At 40.5% G+C, this 20,420-nt stretch overlaps 1 protein-coding gene across 7 annotated transcripts in view; it reads right to left on the bottom strand.

Annotated features, from left to right (window-relative positions):
• Positions 1-20,420, bottom strand: part of AGAP1 (ArfGAP with GTPase domain, ankyrin repeat and PH domain 1) — a 329,771-nt gene that overhangs the window by 277,250 nt on the left and 32,101 nt on the right. For 4 of the 7 annotated variants that reach the window (XM_082228168.1, XM_082228171.1, XM_082228166.1 and 1 more), the window contains exons 2-4: positions 17,555-17,613; positions 13,449-13,536; positions 1,234-1,319 (exon numbers count right to left, since the gene is read on the bottom strand). In XM_082228168.1, coding sequence (XP_082084294.1) covers positions 1,234-1,319; positions 13,449-13,536; positions 17,555-17,613 — 233 coding nt within the window. Of the gene's footprint in view, positions 1-1,233; positions 1,320-12,705; positions 12,718-13,448; positions 13,537-17,554; positions 17,614-20,420 lie in introns of all 7 variants that reach the window. The other 3 variants (XM_082228167.1, XM_082228165.1, XM_082228169.1) reach the window with 1 other exon arrangement.

Raw genomic sequence — 20,420 nt, 5'->3', positions numbered from 1 at the left:
CTAACAAAATGAAATTCAATAGGGACAAATACAAGGTTCTACACTTAGGCAGAAAAAAACCATCTGCACTAATATAAAATGGGGGACACCTGGCTTACCAGTAATACATGTGAAAAGGATTTAGGGGTCGTAGACCACAAGCTGAAAAATGAGACAACAGTGTGATGCAGCGGCAAAAAAAAGCTAATGCTATTCTAGGCTGCATCAGCAGAAGTATGGTGTTCTGATCAAGGGAAGTAACAGAGCCACTCTATTCCGCCTTGGTCAGGGCACACCTGGAATACTGTGTCCAATTCTGGGTACAATACTGACAAACTGGAATGTATGCAAAGGAGGGCGACCAAGATGATCAAGGGTCTGGAAACCAAGTCTCATGAGGAACCGATGAGGGAGTTGGGTATGTTTAGCCTGGAAAAGAGGAGACTGAGAGAAGATATCATAGCCATCTTCAAATATCTAAAGGGCTGTCACATGGAAGATGAAGCGAGCTTGTTTTCTCCTGCTCTAGAGGGTAGGACTTGAACCAATGGATTCAAGTTACAAGGAAGTAGATTCTGACTGAACATCAGAAATAACTTTCTGACAGAAAGAGCTGTTCATCAGTGGAACGGTCTCCCTTTGGTGGATGTTTTAAAGCAGAGGTAGGGTGGCCATCTGTCATAGATTCCTGCATTGCAGGAGATTGGATTAGATGACCCTTGGGGTACCGACTCTACCATTCTATGATATCCTAAGCTCCTTAAATAGGGTCAATGCCAAAATATGGGACATGACTCATACTCATTCTCTCTCATGTTTATAGGGTATTTAATTTGTATGCTATTATGACACGTTTGTGTCTGTGCACACCTGAAAATCCACTTGAAAAGAGTTGAACAACAAAAAGAGGGTGCAGAAGCAGAGCACAAACAGGCCCAGGGGGAAGCATTGTGATGGCTAAGAAAATCATATAATATCTGCTCTTCAGATCAGAAGGTTGAACGTATCCAAACCTATAGTATTACTAGACTAGTTCTGCTGCTGGAGGTTATGCTCCTACTGGCAAATTCAGGGGCTTTTTAGTGGGAAACAGGCTATGAGGGCTGGTTCTGGTGTAGCTTATGAAAGAACTTTTTTTTTTATTTTGACAGCACTGAGCAAGCACTGAGTCCACCAGTTTACACTCTGGCATAACGGTGTGGCATCTGTCACCAATTTTTCATTCTGTTAATATCACTTAAACAGTGTGCTCACCTGTGCCTCAGGAGGACCACCTTCATCTCTAATCAGCAGCAGGTAACTCTGTCCATCAACTACTATCTCCTTCTTGAATCTCCCACCTGTCACACAAAACAACTAGTTACAGAAAAGTTACAAACACAGAATAATAAAGGCTTTTCTTGAGGAAAACTACTCCTACTCATCTGAAACATGTTGTGGCATTACAGCTATTAATATTTTACTGAATGCTACAGAGAAGATAACAAAGAAAGACATGTTCCAGTGTGCATTTATAGTTCAGTTTGAATAAAAAATTCTACCCCATTCAAAATAACTGAGGCATACAATCCAACTTTTAGTTTGGCTCTCTGGTTTCAAAAAAATGAGTAATAACTAAATTTCAAAAATATGAACAATCCAGCTGTGTGAGCACTCTCTTCATACATCTGCGTTCAGTTGCTTGAGCTTTTAGTTTTCATCAAGAGAAGCCTAGTTCTACAAAGCAAAACACACATTATGAAAATGATATCTCACTATTACAGGAAAAAACTATACTACTACAACATGTGTTAGACAAAAAAAAAAGAAAATTTACTATAACAGTATCTGTTGTAGGTTTCAGTTAGAAAATGACTAAGTATATGGATTTTTAATCTGCACAAATAATTTATTTTGGAAGGATAGTATTTAGCACATGAACAAAAGGGGGCAGGGGAACCACACACACACAGCTGTACCTCAAGCTTAAACAGCCAGTGGTAACTCCTCTGAAATCAAATAATATTTTAAGCACCATGCTTTCTCTCACATGACAGAGTGAAGATAATGCAAAAACATGTTCAGGCTTTCTAGTGTAATAGACTAAGAAGGGATTACCCAATTTGGCCTGCTGAAAGTCTCAGTATGGATTTAAACAATGCCTCAGAAAGTGAAGGCACTTGTGCTACACTGGAAACTCATGTGACCTTCATATGTTGAAGGAACAGGGAATTAGTCTGTAAATACATAGTTTGGGCTATGTTGACCAGGGATGAAGAGGGTAACCGACAACTCAGAAGTAACTATCTTTAACCTTAGTGAGACATACTGCCAGCTAAGTGTTTATAGGATTGTATCCTTAGGTTCATAGCATTTAAATCACTTTTCCATTTAGATATTAAGTATTTTGCGTGTTTCCTTAAATATTCCTTAAATATATATTTCTTAAGTAGAAAACCATTATTGCAGCAGTATCACATACCAGTTATGTTCCCATCCAATCCATGACTTAGTGTGAACATATATGCTCCCAGGAATAACATCACAGTTGCTTTGCTCTTCTCCAGTTCTTTTAGCTCTCTGCAGTGCAGCAGCTAAGTAAACATTTGGCTTAGGGTCAGCCAAACCTAGGTTCATGATTAAGCTCTCTGCTCCTTAACCATGAGCTATGACCAAGTACAAACTTTGCCTAAAGCTCTTGGTTAATGAGTTGAGAACCATGAGACCAGGTTGGAATGACATGCTAAACCAACCCTTGGCTCAGCTGTTGCATCACTTTGGACCAGGGAGGAGCAAAATACTGAAAACTCTTCTATGGCACACAGCATGTGTCTGCCGTCCTGGGCAAGCCATACTTCAGCGTACCATATACAGCCATACCTCGAGTTGAATACGCTTCAGGTTGAGCGCTTTCGAGTTGTGCTCTGCGGTGACCCAGAAGTAACAGAACGCATTACTTCCGGGTTTCGCCACTTGCGCATGCGCAGATGGTCAAAATGGTGTCACACGCATGTGCGGAAGTGGCGAATAGTGACCCGCGCAGACACTGGTTGCGTTTGCTTCAGGATGTGAATGGGGCTCCGGAACAGATCCCGTTCACATCCTGAGGTACCACTGTAGTAAGTAGCAAGTTAAAAATAATACCTCCATTGTTGTAGAACTGAATTCACTGCAAAAAATCCAAAAGCAGCTTATTTTACTCTTATAAGAACAGTTCACTTTAAACGAAAAAAATAAACAAAAATAAAAACCAATTAAGCTTATAGTGTCTTCCAAGATTTGTACGTAGCAAGTGGAATTGAAGAGCTTTGATCAAACATGAATGCAGCAATCAATGCTATCTGTAACTCATGTATATATGTATAAATTAGTGTTTGGGTAAAATGTGGTAAAATGTGTTCTTATGGCCATGTTGTTTAGAAGTGAAATAATTTAATGCAATGGGGTGCATCCAATTGTAAACCACTTTGATGCAACAAAGACTTATGTGACTGGTGTGGGGGAGTGACTTTTGCAAATTCTTCCTTTCTCTACAACTCATCATGCCACATCCCACATTATTCCAAAGGGTTACCCAACTTTCTAGGCAGATGTATATGTGTGTGCATAGGAGTCTGAAGAGGAAAACTGTGAAAATCATTTCCCCACCCTTTCCACCAATTAATGCCTTCACTGGAACAGTAGGACAGAGGGACACAACTGGCTACAACCCAATAAAATTACCGTATTTTTTGCACCATAACACTCACTTTTTCCCTCCTAGAAAGTAAGGGGAAATGTCTGTGCGTGTTATGGAGGGAATGCCTATGGGTGGCATGCCTACGGATTTTCCTCCTCTAAAAACTACGTGCGTGTTATGGTTGGGTGCGTGTTATAGACCGAAAAATACGGTACTTTTCTGTAAAAGAAATGAAATGTACTGTGCAAATTCTGTTGTGCTGGGGCACAACATGATTTGCCCTTTGCCGCCTTGCTTGAGCAACTAAAAAGCTCTCTAAATATTAAGATAAGCTTGGTTCCTTAACTTTCACTCCGTGAACAGGAAGAGCTTCTGTTCATGGGAGGAAGCACAACTCATCTAGTCAAAGAGCAAAAAGTTTGGATCTGTGACTCAGAGTTGAGAGCTTAATTTGAGATTAATAATCCTTTTTTGCATTGTAAAAAACTGTAACCCATGCCTCTAGTGAAGTCCCATCTATTTTATAGAACACTGAAGGTCGTATCCAACACTGCATGCACTGTGTTCCATTTGCACAATGTGACTTCGTCTTTCTACATGCCCTCAAAATCTGCTCCAAAGTGTTCAATACTCTGGAACAGAATTTGAAGGTGTGCAGGGGGTATAGCAGTGAGGAGGGCAGGTGTGTGTCTTCCTTGCTAGCAGAACAGCAGTGTTGGATACAAATCTGAATGATTTCTACTACTAGGTTATGCAGAGATCTAGCTCCAAAATCAAATATCTCCTTTTCTTCTTCTTCTTCTTCTTCTTCTTTTTTACACGAATTCTCGTTACAATATTCAGTCATTGTCCTAAATTGGGTGTTGTAATTTTTTACTATTATTTTGCTGACAAAAGGATAAAAACAATTACTGGAAAGAGCTCTCAATGTAAAAGGCAAATCTCATGTGATGACAAACACATGAGGTGCACTGACTCAGTAAGAAATGGCACATACAGATAGCAAAATCTTGCAAGCACCAAATGGGTTTATATTATCTTCATTTACTCCATCTCGCAAATTTCTATTTTATTTATTGAACAAAATTATATCCCACTAAATCATAAATAACACCTCTACACCATTTACAAGCGGTTTTTAAAGGCTTCTTGTCAACTTGACACAAGAATAAAAGTTCAAAGTAAGACTTTTATGTTATTATTCAGATATATTAGTTGTAGCTGCACAGGCACACACACACTCCATGTACAGTAAGTAGTAACAGATTTTATTATGTGGTTGTCTGCAACTTTATAACATAGGCCACAGGAGTTTCTTCGACTTGAAGGGCAATATTGTTTCTCTGATATGAAATGCATACCAGTTAGCATAACATAAGCTCTAAAGATATGATCTCTGTATCTAATTACATCAAACGTTTTCCAGTACAAATGAGCTGTTTCCTTTTAAATCAATTCTTGGATGCTGAAGCATTTCACACTAAAGGGTTTACAAAGGGGTCATGATGCCCAGAGCTGTCAATGTTTTCCTTTTTTTAAGAGAAATCCCCTTATTCTGAATAGGATTCCTCGCAAGAAAAGGAAAAAGCTATGATGATGCCAAAACATGAAAATTAAAACAGGTCTGTACTTTTACACAGGTATTATTGCCAATTAGTTTCCTAATGATTGTGTGACTGAAAAAATTGTTTACTACTATAGTACCTCGGGTTAAGTACTTAATTCGTTCCGGAGGTCCGTTCTTAACCTGAAACTGTTCTTAACCTGAAGCACTACTTTAGCTAATGGGGCCTGCTGCTGCTGCTGCACCACCGGAGCACGATTTCTGTTCTCATCCTGAAGTTCTTAACCAGAGGTACTATTTCTGGGTTAGTGGAGTCTGTAACCTGAAGCGTATGTAACCCGAGGTACCACTGTATTTATTATTCATTCATTTATACGACTTTTTATAACAACAGTCTCACAAAGTGTTATACAATCACTAAAGTACATCAGTGTCAATCAATTAAAATACAACAGTAAAACTATTAAATCAGATTGCAATAAAACATTTGCAACACTAAGCCAACCCATGACTTTGCACAAACATGCTGGTTTCTGGGGAGGTCACATCCACTTTGTTCCTCCTTGGACCTTTCAGCTCAGCTTGATGTTGCATTGCAGCTAAGCTTACCACTAGTATCATAGTTGAGATCTCTCCTCATGAACGACAATCTGTTGTCATGATTTGTTATTGGCTATCAATTGTGGTTAAAGAGGAGAGTGTAACCACAATCCTGGGTTCAGCCAACATGCTAAACCAAACATTGGCTTAGCTGCCATACTCAGCTGAGCTAAAAGGACCAGGGAGGAGGAGATCAGGTGTGAGTTCATCTCTGGAAGCCAGAGTGTTCATGCCATCCCAATAAGCATAGTTTAGCTTACCATGATATGCAAAACAGGACACAGACTAACATAGGTCAAAACTAGCATTAGATATGTGCCTCAACCATTCAAATCCAACTGTCAACATCACATTTAATCCCCAAAGGCCACTCTAAAACAACTATGTCTTTAGGGCTATTTTTTTTAAAAAGTGAGTGACAGAATTTGATTGCAATCAAATTCCATAAATGGCGGCCACCTCAGAAGGGTGCTGTTCCTTGTGCCCAAAAGTTTTTACCAGCGATCATCATAACAGGCTTCAGATATAGATATTAGGATATGGGTAGGCTGAAATACGTGCAAGTGGTCCCTAAAGTAACTTGGTCCAATATTCAAAAAAAAAAATTCCTTCCTGTAGCACCTTAAAGACCAACTAAGTTAGTTCTTGGTATAAGCTTTCGTGTGCATGCACACTTCTTCAGATACACTGAAACAGAAGTTGCCAGATCCTTCTATATATAGAGAAGGTGGGGAGGGGTATTACTCAGAAGGGTGGTGGGAATCGGAGATTGGCAGATAGCTGAGATGAGCCTGATGAGCCTGTTGACGACTCTTAACGACTGTAGTAGGTCTTACAGGAAAAGGCAAGGGGTGAGAAGGTGAGAAGTGGCTTTTAGTCATATATAATGAGATAAGAATCCAATGTCTCTGTTCAGACCAGGTGTCTCCATTGTTTTAAGTTTGGTAATGAGTTGCAATTCAGCAGCTTCTCTTTCCAGTCTATTTCTGAAATTCCTTTGTAGTAAAACAGCTACTTTGAGATCTTGTATAGAATGTCCTGGGAGATTGAAGTGTTCTCCTACTGGTTTCTCTGTTTTGTGATTCTTGATGTCAGATTTATGTCCATTTATTCTTTGGCGTAAGGTTTGGCCTGTTTGTCCAATATAGAGAGCTGAAGGACACTGTTGGCATTTGATGGCATACACAATGTTAGACGATGAGCAATTAAATAGTCCCGAGATGGTATGTGTGATGTTGTTGGGGCCAGTAATGGTGTTGTCCGGGTGTATGTGGCAGCAAAGTTGGCATCTGGGTTTATTGCAGGCTCTGGTGCCAGTGTCCGTGTTAAGTCTGGTTGTAGTATTATTGTGGGTTAGGAGTTGTTTAAGATTGGGTGGCTGTCTGTAGGCAATGAAAGGTCTTCCTCCCAGAGCTTGAGAAAGAGAACTGTCATTGTCCAGGAGAGGTTGTAGATCTCTGATGATGCGTTGAACTGTTTTAACTTGGGAGCTGTATGTGATGACTAGTGGTGTTCTGTTATTTTCTTTTTTGGGTCTGTCTTGCAGCAAGTTCTCTCTGGGTATCAGTCTGGCTCTGTTGATCTGTTGTCTAACTTCATCTGCTGGGTATTTTAGTTCTGAAAAGGTTTGCTGTAGATCTCTTAGGTGAGAGTCTCTGTCTGTAGAATTGGAACAGATGCGGCTGTGACGTAGTGCCTGGCTATATACAATGGACTGTTTGGTATGTTTGGGATGGTAGCTAGAGGCATGTAGATATGTTTGTCGGTCAGTTGGTTTACGGTATAAGGTGGTGTCTATGCGTCCATCCTGTATTTTTATAGTAGTGTCCAAAAAATGTATTTCTTGCATAGATTGATTCATTGTAAGGTTGATTGTGGGGTGAAAATCATTGAATTTCTGGTGAAAGGTGTCCAGGGTCTGTTGACCATGTGTCCAGATGATAAAAATATCGTCAATGTATCGCAGGTACAAGAGAGGTTTGAGTGGGTAGGAGTTTAGGAAACGTTGTTCTAAATCTGCCATGAAGATGTTGGCATACTGTGGGGCCATGCGGGTGCCCATTGCTGTGCCGCTGATCTGAAGGAACAGGTCATCACCGAATTTGAAGTTGTTGTGGGTAAGGACAAATTGGCAGAGTTTGGTGGCAAGGTCCGCTGTGGTTTTATCTGAAATGGTGTTCCTTATAGCTTGTAAACCATCGTTGTGTGGGATGTTGGTATACAGAGATTCCACGTCCATAGTAGCTAGTATAGTATTGTTGGGAAGGTTATTTAAAGATTGTATTTTCCTCAGAAAATCTGTGGTGTCACGTACATAGCTGGGAGCACTGATGGCATATGGTTTCAGAACAGAGTCCATATAACCGGAGACACCCACTGTAATAGTGCCAATACCTGAAATGATGGGGCGTCCTGGATTTCCTGGTTTGTGTATTTTAGGTAGAAGATAGAAAGTTCCTGGTCGAGGTTCTGTTGGTGTGTTGGTGAGGATCTGTTCCTGGATGTGTGGGGGTAGCTCCTTAACAATCTTGTTCAGTTCTTTCTTGTATTCTTGTGTGGGGTCTGAGTCCACAACAACTTCAAATTCGTTGGTCTTAGTTGGTCTTTAAGGTGCTACAGGAAGGAATTTTTTTATTTTGACTATGGCAGACCAACACGGCTACCCATCTGTAACTTGGTCCAATATTGTTCAGGGATTTAAAAGTTATCACCAGAACTTTGAATTGAGCCCAGAAACACACTGGCAACCAGTATAAGTGGCAAAATATCAGTGTGAGATCTGATCTGATCTGATCTGATCACCTTGCTCCAGACAAAAGCCAGGGAGCTGCAGAGTGTGGCAGTGGTAGCTTCCAAGGCATCTTCAAAGGCAGCCCTGGGCAGAGCTCTTTGCTGATGTCCAGTGTGTGAGTAACCATGGCAAGGTCCAACATCTCCAGGTAGGGTCACAGCTGGTGTACTACGGAAGTTGGCTGAATACAGCTCTGGGCACTGCAACCACATGAACTTATCCAGTTAGAGAAGAGTCCAGAAACATACCCAAGCTGTGAGCCTGATCAGTGTTTGAAACTCCCATTGTTCTAGGCACTTTTTGTGACAGGGAATTTCATTAGCACAAGTAGTTTCTGAGCTCTGGGCCTAAGATTTCAGATTAAAACTGCAGAGTAAAAGGAAAGATGGACCTTTTTCTGCCTCCCCACTTCCAGCTACTCTCTGAAGACTGGAGAAGAGACCCTCTTAAGAATATTAAGAGGGTGTGCAGGGGAAGGACTAGAACATGTGAAAATTGAACATAATATTTTAGCTGCAGTTCATTCATTTTCAGCTTTGTCAATGGTCAGGGAAGATGGGAATTATATTCCAACAACATCTGGAAGGTCACAGGTTCCCCACTCCTACCCTAAAGCTTCACAGTCTAGGGGATTCTCCTGGGGTGTAACTGCATACCTGTGGGTAGTCTCCATGCAACAGAGCAAGTTTCACAAGGTTGCAACACTATCTGGAGAGATAGCTTAGATTCAGTTATTCATATTCTGGTAATTTCCACACTGGACTCCTATAATGCATTATAAATGAGGATGCTTGTTTAAACTGGCATTTTGTCACCCACCCTCAGTGGTGACACCCGGTACAAACCGCCCCTACCGCACCCCCCTTCTTCTGCACCTGGCTGAGGATTTCATGCTGCTTATTTAAAGTACTTTACAACTTTTAGGTTTTCTTTCATACGTATTTTAATTTTTTTTAGATTTCTTCTATAACCCATCTTGGGAACCGTAGGGTTTTTAAAGGATGTAGTAGAAATTAGCATTGGACCTAAGTTGTCTGACCATTTGGGATGGCAGTGAAATCTATTCATTTGTTGGGAAGGGTGGTGAGCCTATCATTATGAGAATAGCTATTAAGAAGGTTTCCTCTTTCTTTCCTCTAATGAAAAAATGAACTGGCAATAGAGCTCCCAGTAAGTTTCCGAGCACAATTCAAAGTGTTGGTGCTGACCTTCAAAGCCCTAAACAGCCTCAGCCCAGTATACCTGAAGGAGCGTCTCCACCCCCATCATTCTGCCCGGACACTGAGGTCCAGCTCTGAGGGCCTTCTGACAGTTCCCTCACTGCGAGAAGTGAAGTTACAGGGAACCAGACAGAGGACCTTCTTGGTAGTGGTGCCCGCCCTGTGGAACGCCCTCCCATCAGATGTCAAGGAAATAAACAACTATCTATCTGACTTTTAGAAGACATGGGAAGGCAGCCCTGTTTAGGGAAGTTTTTAATGTTTGATGTTTTATCACATTTTTAATATTCTGTTGGGAGCTGCCCAGAGTGTATAACAGAATGGTTCAATGGGAATGATGTGGCATCATGACAGTATCATTCCCAGGAACATGGCTGGTAGACTATGCTCCTGGGAACAATACTAATTATTTCTTTAAATACTTTACTGGTCCTGTGGTAGCCCTTATATACAATTCCTGCATTCTTAAAATTGCTACTCAGTATTAGAATGATCAGATTAAACAGGCAGATACCAGTCTATAACACTCCCATCACCAAAAGTAAACATACAGCAATTTCCAATAATCAGTAGGGTGGCTATGCTGCTAAACCACTCAAGCCTTGTAATAATCATAACACAAATTCCCTACCCAACTCCCAAGTGTTACTCTTATTTTTTTTCTCACAGAAATATTCAGAAACATCCAAGTATCCAGAAGCAAAAGGTAGTCTACACACCCAAGAACCAATATAGTTTGTTTGTTTAAAGTGCAAGACAGATCTAAGTTACAATTCAGACTTTAGTTGCTTAGAAACTGGGAATAAGATTGCTTCTTTACCCCAGAATAGTCAATGAATAACCATACATTTGTAGCATTGGGGAGGGACCAATTTAACACGCAGTCACCATCTTAGAACTGAGTCTACAAGCTGGCCTTATCTCGCTTAATCTTTGTACGGGGGAGTGGTATTTTTCCTTGTTCCCCTGCCGCAAGCCCTGATTTGTGCCTTACCTGGTTGGTCCTAGCAAAGGTATGACCAAACTACAGATATTAGATATATGTAAATATACATACTTTCAATTATATTCAGCTACTACAAATCATTCTCATTTTTACAATGCATTGGAGACATCATAAAAAAAGCTTTATAGGGATCTGAAAGCTAACACAATTACATTTAGGCACCTTCATTTTTCATACACAGAGATCACCTCCATATTGGAAAAATGATGTGCAAGGCATTATCACATTATGAAGTGTTGGCAACAGATAAACCTTTTCTCTGTCCATGGATTTTTGCCAGCCTTCCTCAACCTGGTACCCTCTTGATGGGTTGGAATATAACTCCCATAGCCAACAAGGAAGAGAGTAATCTTTTAGGAGACATATATTGTCTGACAAGTCTATCTATGTTATGAGACATTAGATAAGCCCTCAGATGCATACAACTGGCTTACAAAACATACTTTCTTTTTATATATTGTCTTCATGACCCAACTATTTTAATTTTTTTATCCTTTTAGGGGAGAATCATAATAGCATTTCAATTTCTCCTAAAGAAATTGAAAAACAGTCAACTAACTAGTTGTGGGGAAAGGTGTAGAAATAAGAGTGACATGATAGCTAATAACTACAGATTCCCGTCTCAATTTCTGCCCTGCTTTAAGACCAGTAAAAAAGCAAACAGATAGCACAACTAAGAATAACCTATCTTGTAGGGATGAAGGCATTAGTTCAAAACGGATAGCAAAGAAGCTGCATCACGGCTGGCTTATTCTGTAACTCCACCTCCTTTGCTCCGTATTATGCATTCATACTTTCTGCTAGCAGTGGGAAGGACTATACCCCATGACATGCACACTTTTACCAGCAAGCTCAACCTATGGTGCTACATGCCATAAACATGTCCCTTAGTACATGATTTTTAAAAATTCTGAGCTTTATCCAGTACTGTGCCACACAGTACTGCAATCAGCAAGTGTAAATATGTTTTACTCAGTGATTCTCCTGTATCCCATTTCCCAAAAGTTAATCAGAGATCATGAATTGGGGGGAGTTTGGGGGTTCTACATCTAACTCATATGCAATATGTTTTCCTCAGTGGCTTTTGGGCAAATATTTTTGGCACTTTCATTTAAGAAAGCAAAAGTGAACAGTAAGTGACACATATAGTGGTCTGACCTTGGAACAATTATCCAGATAAGAATCTCAGTATTGACACAGAATAATCACTTTGCAGTTATCTATATTTAAACAGGCAAAGCTCTCTTTCAATTAAAAGGGGGGGGGGCAGGGGGCTTTAAGAGTCTCTAAAAAACCCCATACTAGCACCAGCTCAGATCTGCTCTGCAGCTTAACTGAGGGCAGGCACAAAGCGTTCTTCTTGTGGCTTCTTATACAGTGCTACTACTTGCTCTATGGATGCAAAACCACACTGAGGCATCTCAGGCAGAAAAGAACTGTAAACACTGGAGTAGCACTCTCATACTTTAGTCTTGACTTGTGAAGTCAGTGAATCAACAATGAATGTAGCATGGACTTGACTGTTCTCCCGCCCTGTCCTATTAACAAAGGATGCCGAAGGCTACTGGAGCAAGATTTGGGAGATTTGGGGGTTAGAAGGCTCTGAGTCAAAATCGAATGCCTTTTGTGGGTTCCCTTTGTAACTATTGTTAGCATACAGAAGTTAAGAGCACCTTAGGAAATGTTAATTTCAAACAGATGTTGTTATAGACACATGACTCTACGTATGACTATTACTAAGACATCTACAGCAACTGACAGTGGGATGTGTTTGTAACTTAAAATCAAAGGGAAACAAAATGGCACACAAAACAAGGGGAAACTCGTACAAAAGCTTTGCTTCCTCTCTTCAAAACAAGTGCTGCTATGAAGAGGACATATAGTTACCTGCATCCATATCTGCAAAGAATGGAACAGCCAGTAAGGAAAAGAAGGAACCAGAAATTCAGTGTCTCAGTTGCATTTTAAAGTTCATAAGGAGAATAAAAATATCAGGATATTAATTTTAGTGAGTGTTACCTTAATTAGATGCTACTATTATTCATACAATTTCAAACCTAAACCCACTTTGTTCAACTGAAATCAACTAATTAGCCATAATCAGAGTTTTAACAACTTTTTTATTTTTATAGCTGTTTCTAAAAATTGAGCGGAACAATAAAGTGAACAAGTGACATGCAAATTATATTCTCAACCTCTTCAGTAAGGCAAAGGACTAAAATGTGAGTTGGTACTGATGTCCTCACAAGTAGTTTAAGAGGCAAATTATGAAAGCAGATTAAGAATATTGCCCACATGAAGAATTCACAACTAAAACCAGAGTAGCTGTGATGGGGAATGGAAAGCATTCTGCTAACATTTAGACTTCTTGCAGTTGGGTACGCTTTGTGAAACAAGGTAAGCTAGCTATTACCAGCTTGCTCCTTTTAAGAGTATGTGGAGGCAAGTATGCAAAATTCCAATTTCATTCATTCATTCATTCACTGAATTTATATACCGCCCTATACCTGGAGGTTTTCAATTTCTAACACAATACCCTTGTATGCTAATATCACACAAAATACTGTTGCTAACAGACAGCATAAAGGTTTAATAAAAGCATGCTTCCAATGGTCTATCAGTCATTGTACCTTCTGGTGATTCCTCCTGGACATACGTCCCAGTCAGATATCGATGTACAAGGGCAGATTTACCACTAGCTAAGTTGCCCACAATTCCCTGTGGAGATAAAAGGTGAAAGGTTTTTTTGCTTTGACTTCAAATTATTACAAGTGGAGACCTCACTGGACAAATTTGCAAATGGAAATGAATTACTTTTAATGCTAAATCAATACTAAATTTAGATACTCAAGCCAACACCCTCCTTTCAAATAACATCAGAAGCAGGAAGCATAATCAGGCAAGGGAAAAGGTACTAAGCTAAACTTATGTTTGCTATTCTGAATTAAAGCAGTAAATGTCCTCTGTGCACTAATAGGGAAAACCACTTATCTCAATTCAGAATTAGATGGGCCCTTCTGAGCCTGTGGGGGACTCCTCAGAAAGACCTCTCACCTGACCTCATAGCAAAAGTCTGTGGGGCCAGGAAGATTGCAGGGTCCAGGAGGCAACATGCACCTGCCCATAGGTGTGGAGGAAGACAAACAGGGGCAGTCATGGTCTCATACCGTTTACCTTCCTGCCGCAGCAGTACCTATTTATCTACTTGCACTGGTGTGCTTTCGAACTGCTAGGTTGGCAGGAGCCACAGTACCACCCACGTCCCTGCGCTTCCGTGCGCTCTGGCACTCATCATGGTGTCCTGTTGCACCAGAAGCGGTTTAGTTATGATCCGGTTTCCACATGACCCAGAAACCTGTCTGTGGATAAATGCCAGCTCCCTTGGCCTGAAGGCAAGATAAGCGCCGCACCCCATAGTCACCTTTGACTGGACTTAATTGTCCAGGGGTCCTTTACCATTTACCATGGCCTCACAATGTACTGCAGGCTTCCTGGATACCGCAATACTTGAGGAAGGAAAAGCCTCACAGTGGTGAGGAGTTCCTGGCCATAACAGGATTTGGAAAACACAAGTATTTCAATGACTGGGATTTCCTCACTAAAATAAGATTTGGACAGGCATGGCTTGGGAGAGTCTTGTATTTATTCACTTATTTAATTTGTATACCGCTGTGACGGACAGCTGAGCCAGACCAGTGTCTGGTGACGCAGTGCCTCGGAATTCCACCAAAGGGATGGAGCCCCTCTCTGATTGGCTACCAAGACAGTCAGCCAGAAGGGGGTGGAGCCAGCACTTTGGGAGGGAGAATAAAAGGAGCCGTTTCTGAGGGAGAGAGTTGGATAAGGGCTGGATTTGGGAGATGGGAGAAAAGGATTAGGACAGGGTTTGTCTGAGGGAGAATTAGTTCTGATTTGAATGTTACAACTGATTACTGAGTAACTGAAGTTTAAGAAAAGCTCTCCATATACTGTGTTTGAGCCTGTGACATTTTTATTTAGTTTAAGTAGTAACTTAACTTCTACCTGAAATATCACACCTCCTGACCCAACTTTGCTTCACCAAACCCCTTTTTTGTGTGAATAAAACTTGTTTATCAACTCTGAATCAAACTTTCCCTCTCACAAGACCCCCACAAGTTAGCCTGTGTTAATTGCACAAATTTGTTTAACTGGCGTACTGTGTGGTGGGTCTGCTATATGTAATTGGGTGCAGTTGACGGGGTGAGTCTGCTACAACCACCCTCCATCCATACGTAGATCTCAGGGCGCTTCACAACATAAAAAATACAAGATTAAAAAAGACAAGTACAAAATACCTAAACAAAACAAGAACCAAAACAAACCAATAACACCCCCACCCTCTCCCACAACACATTTAAAAGATGTCAGCAGCCAAAGGCCTGATTACAGAGGAAAGTTTTTGCCTGGCACCTAAAGATATGTGATGAAGGTGCTGGGCGAGCCTCCCTCAGGAGAGCATTCCACAAATGGGGAGCCACTGCAGAGAAGGCCCCTTCTGTACCAGCTGAATTTCCTGACCAATCTTCAGAAGAAGCTTCCCTTGAACAGTTCCTGGAAAGCTGACAAAGCAAAAAGAGGAAGAAATCCACCTCAAGCAGGTATTTCTCCTTTTAGCCTATGACCGCTGCTAGCTCCAATTAGCTTCCACCTTCAAGTACCACTTCAGAGTACCTTGTTCACCTCCGTGCGTTCCTAACACCCTTAGTGCATTTGCGGAATTGTGCATTTAAGCATTTCTCTTATTCTACACGATGACAAAATGTGTAACATTGTAGACTCACTCTTTGAAATACATCTATCCTTTTTCTACAGCATCTTATTCCCATTTTCCTATTTTTGCAATGCAATATTCTGCACTGAAGAAACTATCATTTTCACTGCATTTGAATGCCATGTTAAATCGTGGTTTAGAAGCTCTAGTTTCAGCATTTGTTCATGCTTGGATCCAGAACTGTGGTTAACATTATCCAGCATTAGCTGAAACAAAACAAAACAAATGAAACAAAATAAAAAAATTCCTTCCATTAGCACCTTAGAGACCAACTAAGTTAGTTATCGGTATGAGCTTTCATGTGCATGCACACTTCTTCAGATAACAAGCCAGTTTCAAAAACAGTTTGAAGTTGGCTTGTTTTATTTTAGCTATTTAAATTAAACTATTAACTATATAAATTAAACACTGCTGCAAAATGGTGGTTGTGCAAGACAGAATGACTATAGTTTTATTTCCATTAATAGGCTACTAGGTATAATTACAGTTAACGGATGCTGCAATGGTACTTATAATTAGCTCCTTTTTCTATTCTTATACATAATAGCTCAGGGTGTGGCTCAGACATTATAAAAGCAGCTTCCTCAAACAGTTACTTCTGGAACACAGAACAAACCCTTCAATTAGTACTAAGATTAACTGAAGCAATCAAAACCCAACTGCAGTTGAGCCACTAAAAAGAGTAACAATGCAGTTATATTCAGTATGTGTACACAAAAACAGATGGCAAAAATAACCATATTATAATTAAAATTTAAAAACAAATAATACCAAAGTAGAAACAATAATTTGAGAAATACGTAGGCTGTTTGGAGACAATATGCTTTACCTTGTTCTGCCCCCTCAGGCCACACATAAGGAATAAGAAACTTATCGTACTTCAACCTGAAAGGAGCCTCGACTCATCCCAACTAAAATATATTAAAACCTTGGTTTTTGAGCAGCTTAGTTATTGGGCATTTTGGCTCTCGAACGCCGTAAACCCAAACGAGAAATACCAGGTTGAGGTGGATTTTGGAAGCCGAACATCCGGTGGGACTTCCACAGCTTCCGATTGGCTGCAGGAGCTTCCTGAAGCCAATTAGAAGCTGTGCTTTGGTTTTCGAACATATTGGAAGTCGAACAGACTTCCGGAACGGATTCCGTTCGACTTCCAAGGTACGACTGTATATTACTGTAAATAGAATACTTCAGAAAATAAGAAAAACATTTTTATTCAACCATGTTTTAATGCTGCGCTAAATCATGGCTTAGCACTACATGCATGAACTAGAACATGCCAGAGCAAAGCCTCAGGCTTGTGAACTTCCACCTCCCCTCTCCTGCACATCAGAGAGGACAACTTTGCCAGTATTTAGTTTCACATTTACTGTTTATTGTGCTGTATGACCAGAATGGTTCTATCAATCATTCTCATTTTAAAAAGGCCAGCTTCATAACCAATGATTTTAAATAAAATTGACCATAGTTTTTAATAACCCACAACCTCCAGCTTTCGCAACACAAAAAAGCAAATATTATTTTTAAAGAGAAAGCAAAGACCAGCAAGATCTTTCACCTGGTCACAAGGAAGAGAAAAGGCCACAAGACTGAGGCTTTGCTCAAGCCTCTTCCAGCTTTTTGACAATAGTGCTACACCATCTTCAAAAAGGGTGGCGGGGGGGGGGGGATAAGACCCAAGAAACAACAGGCTGGTGAGCTTGACATTGATACCAGGAAAGGTCCTAGTATCAGTGCCAAGTAGTCAACCCAAACATAAACACCTTTATTTTTCTCCTGAGTTACATTTGAAAGCTTTAGAACCTGGCATGGTACAGAGCCATTCAGAGTAGTTGTTCAACTAAATGAGTGAAAGAAACAAATATTTCATCTGCAGTGTCAACATGCATTAAACCAAATAACTTAAGAAACAAACTAAAAGTAGTGTACTGAAATGTTACTTACCACTTTGAGTTCTGGCACAGATCGACTTAGTGTCCACTCCTGGCTATTTACAAAGGCATCTGTAAAATTGAACATTTTTTAATAAAGCATTTTAACCATACATCAGTACTAAATAATTGTTATAGGTGACTTAACTTATTTTCATGTTATTATCTATTGCCTGGGCTCAAAGTGAGAGCAGAGCTCTGCTGCATAATGGGGATTTCCCACCCATCCACCTCCCCACTGGAACCCCCTGCACCTGTCAAAACTGTTTTTGAGATTTGGGGGACTTTCCCTGAAAAGATGAGTGGCCTGCAGCAGAAAGGGGGAGTCAGCAGAATTGGATGGGCAAATTGTACAAGAAAAAAGGCACTTCTACCCATGCAAATAATCTTTGATTCCCATCAAGTTATATTTTAATAAGAAAACCCTTCTATTTCATAGCTCTGTTCAGTGACAGCTCATTTCTGAAAAACAGATAGCTATGTGATGCATGTCATTTTCTGTGCTAAGAACACTTAACTGTAAGATTATGGTGATAGTCATGTATACTTTGCCAATTAATTTAGAATCTTAACAGCTTAAGTTTATGCACCTAAGGCTTTGCCATTTATTAATATTATGCAGGCAAAATATAGTAATGTGCATCACTGTAGCTAAAGCAATACCTTTCACTTTCGGTAAAGATATGCCAAGTTGACATGAATGAGGAGGATAGACAGCAGCATTACAAGGAAGTAACTGCCATATCCAGCCTGTAATCAGCAAGAGTGACTAGTGTACCCTCCTAATTTTATTTGCCTGCTTATCCTCTAGGCCACGGGTGTCAAACACAAGGCCCATGGGCCGAATCCGGCCCGGCAGACCTTGTCATGTGGCCCGTGTAGCCACCACCGGCTGCCAGCCTTCACCTTTTATTCTTGCTTCTTCTTTTTTTTGACACAAGAAAGCCGCCTTTTCAGCACATGCGCGGCAGCCTACAAGCCAGAGAACGTCTGCCCTCTAGCGGCGCTAGCCGTTCTACACAGGAAACCTCCACTTTACATGCATTCAGGAAACTTCCACTTGTTTTTATATTGAGCGCATATTGAGTCCTATAGATACAACCGGCCCTTTGAGGGTGACCAAACTGCTGATGCGGCCCCCAATGAATTTGAGTTTGACACCCCTGCTCTAGGCCATTAACCATACTGTGGATGTGCCATTAACCATACAGTGGCAAAGTCAATACACTTTCACAAACAGATGTATCAAGTTGTAACTAATACAAATTCTCAAGCTTATTCTACCTAGACATCCTTATTCTATTTTTTGCAGTTCTTCTGGAATAGCAACAGAAGTCCAAAATATGTATGGTGTTTAATCCTAAGTACTACTCTCCGTTGCCATTTTGCACCCATTACTTATACCAGAATGAATCATAGGTGATATCTACTCTGAGGTACCTCATACAGGAACACGTTTCCTTATTTTAAAATAAGGAAGGAAATGCCAAAATTAGAAACCACTTAATGGCCAGCATGGCACAGTAACATTATTTGCCCTGTTGTTGTTTAGTCATGTCCGACTCTTCGTGACCCCATGGACCAGAGCACGCCAGGCACTCCTGTCTTCCACTGCCTCTCGCAGTTTAGTCAAACTCATGCCCTAACACGCATATAGATATAGGTCTCTAGACACATAAACTATTCCTATCATGTTAACACCCAATTAAAAAAATTAATGAAATCATGGTTTTTAAGACACAATTTGCTTCCTTAAAATAGTAAGTGCATGGCTATTCAATTAATTAGAAATGTCTGTCTTGTTTTCACATTTCCATTATTTCACATATACATTAAGAATGTACACTTCTGTTTCATAACTTTTTTCTTCTTTTTAAAAACAATTCTATGTGCAGCTATTTTGCCACCCAATGGGGACAGCATCTGTTCCATTTTGGTTTTTTGTGGTTTTATTATAAAGTAAAGGCATGTGGTTAGGAAGATTTGGGTTGAAAGGTATTACCAAGTACAGTGGTACCTCAGTTTAAGAACAGCCCTGTTTATGAACTATTTGGTATACGAACTCCGCAAAACCAGAAGTAGTGTTCCGGTTAGCGAACTTTACCTCGGTCTATGAACGGAATCTGAACGGTGGAAGGGCACCAGCGGCGGGAGGCCTCATTAGGGAAAGCGCGCCTCAGTTTAAGAATGGACCTCCGGAACGAATTAAGTTTGTAAACCGAGGTACCACTGTATATAACTACTACTACAAGCACTGCCACTAGCACTTCTATTTCCTGCCCCACCTCCCAAAGGAGCCCAAGGGCCCATGTTTAAGCATAGATCTTCAACCGAAAAGTGTCTTAAGTGCTTTACGCTAAGGTTTTTAAGATATACATATCCTGAGATACCCTTCAAGACTCCCAACATCCAGTCAAGAAGCACAGATTACCGAGAGAAGTTAAGAAGTTTGAGCATCAGTTGCCTTGACCCTTCTAGACACTGGCTTCTGGAACACACGTTTAATGAACTGGTTTAACCTTGCTTGGGCTTGGAAACCTTAGCAATCTGCCTCCCTACCAGTGATGTGAGCTGGAAAATCTTCTACAGTCATACCTTGGAAGTCAAACAGAATCCGTTCTGGAAGTCCATTTGACTTCCAAAGTGCGGCTTCTGATTGGCTGCAGCTTCCTGCAGCCAATCAGAAGCTGCAGTAGACTTACAAAAGAATGTTCAAAAACTGGAACACTCCTGGTTTTCAATTGTTCGGGAGCCGAAATGTTCAACTCCCATGGTGTTCGGGAGCTGATGTACAACTGTATTACCAAAAGGGGATAGTTTGGTTAATATAAAAAATGTATACAACAGTCAATTGCAACTGTGAATCTTTCAAACTTAAC

Source organism: Podarcis vaucheri (genome assembly GCF_965113315.1).
Source record: "Podarcis vaucheri genome assembly, chromosome: 1".
NCBI lineage: Eukaryota > Metazoa > Chordata > Lepidosauria > Squamata > Lacertidae > Podarcis > Podarcis vaucheri.
Note: the sequence above shows the minus strand (reverse complement) of the source record. Positions and strands in the feature narration are given on the sequence as shown.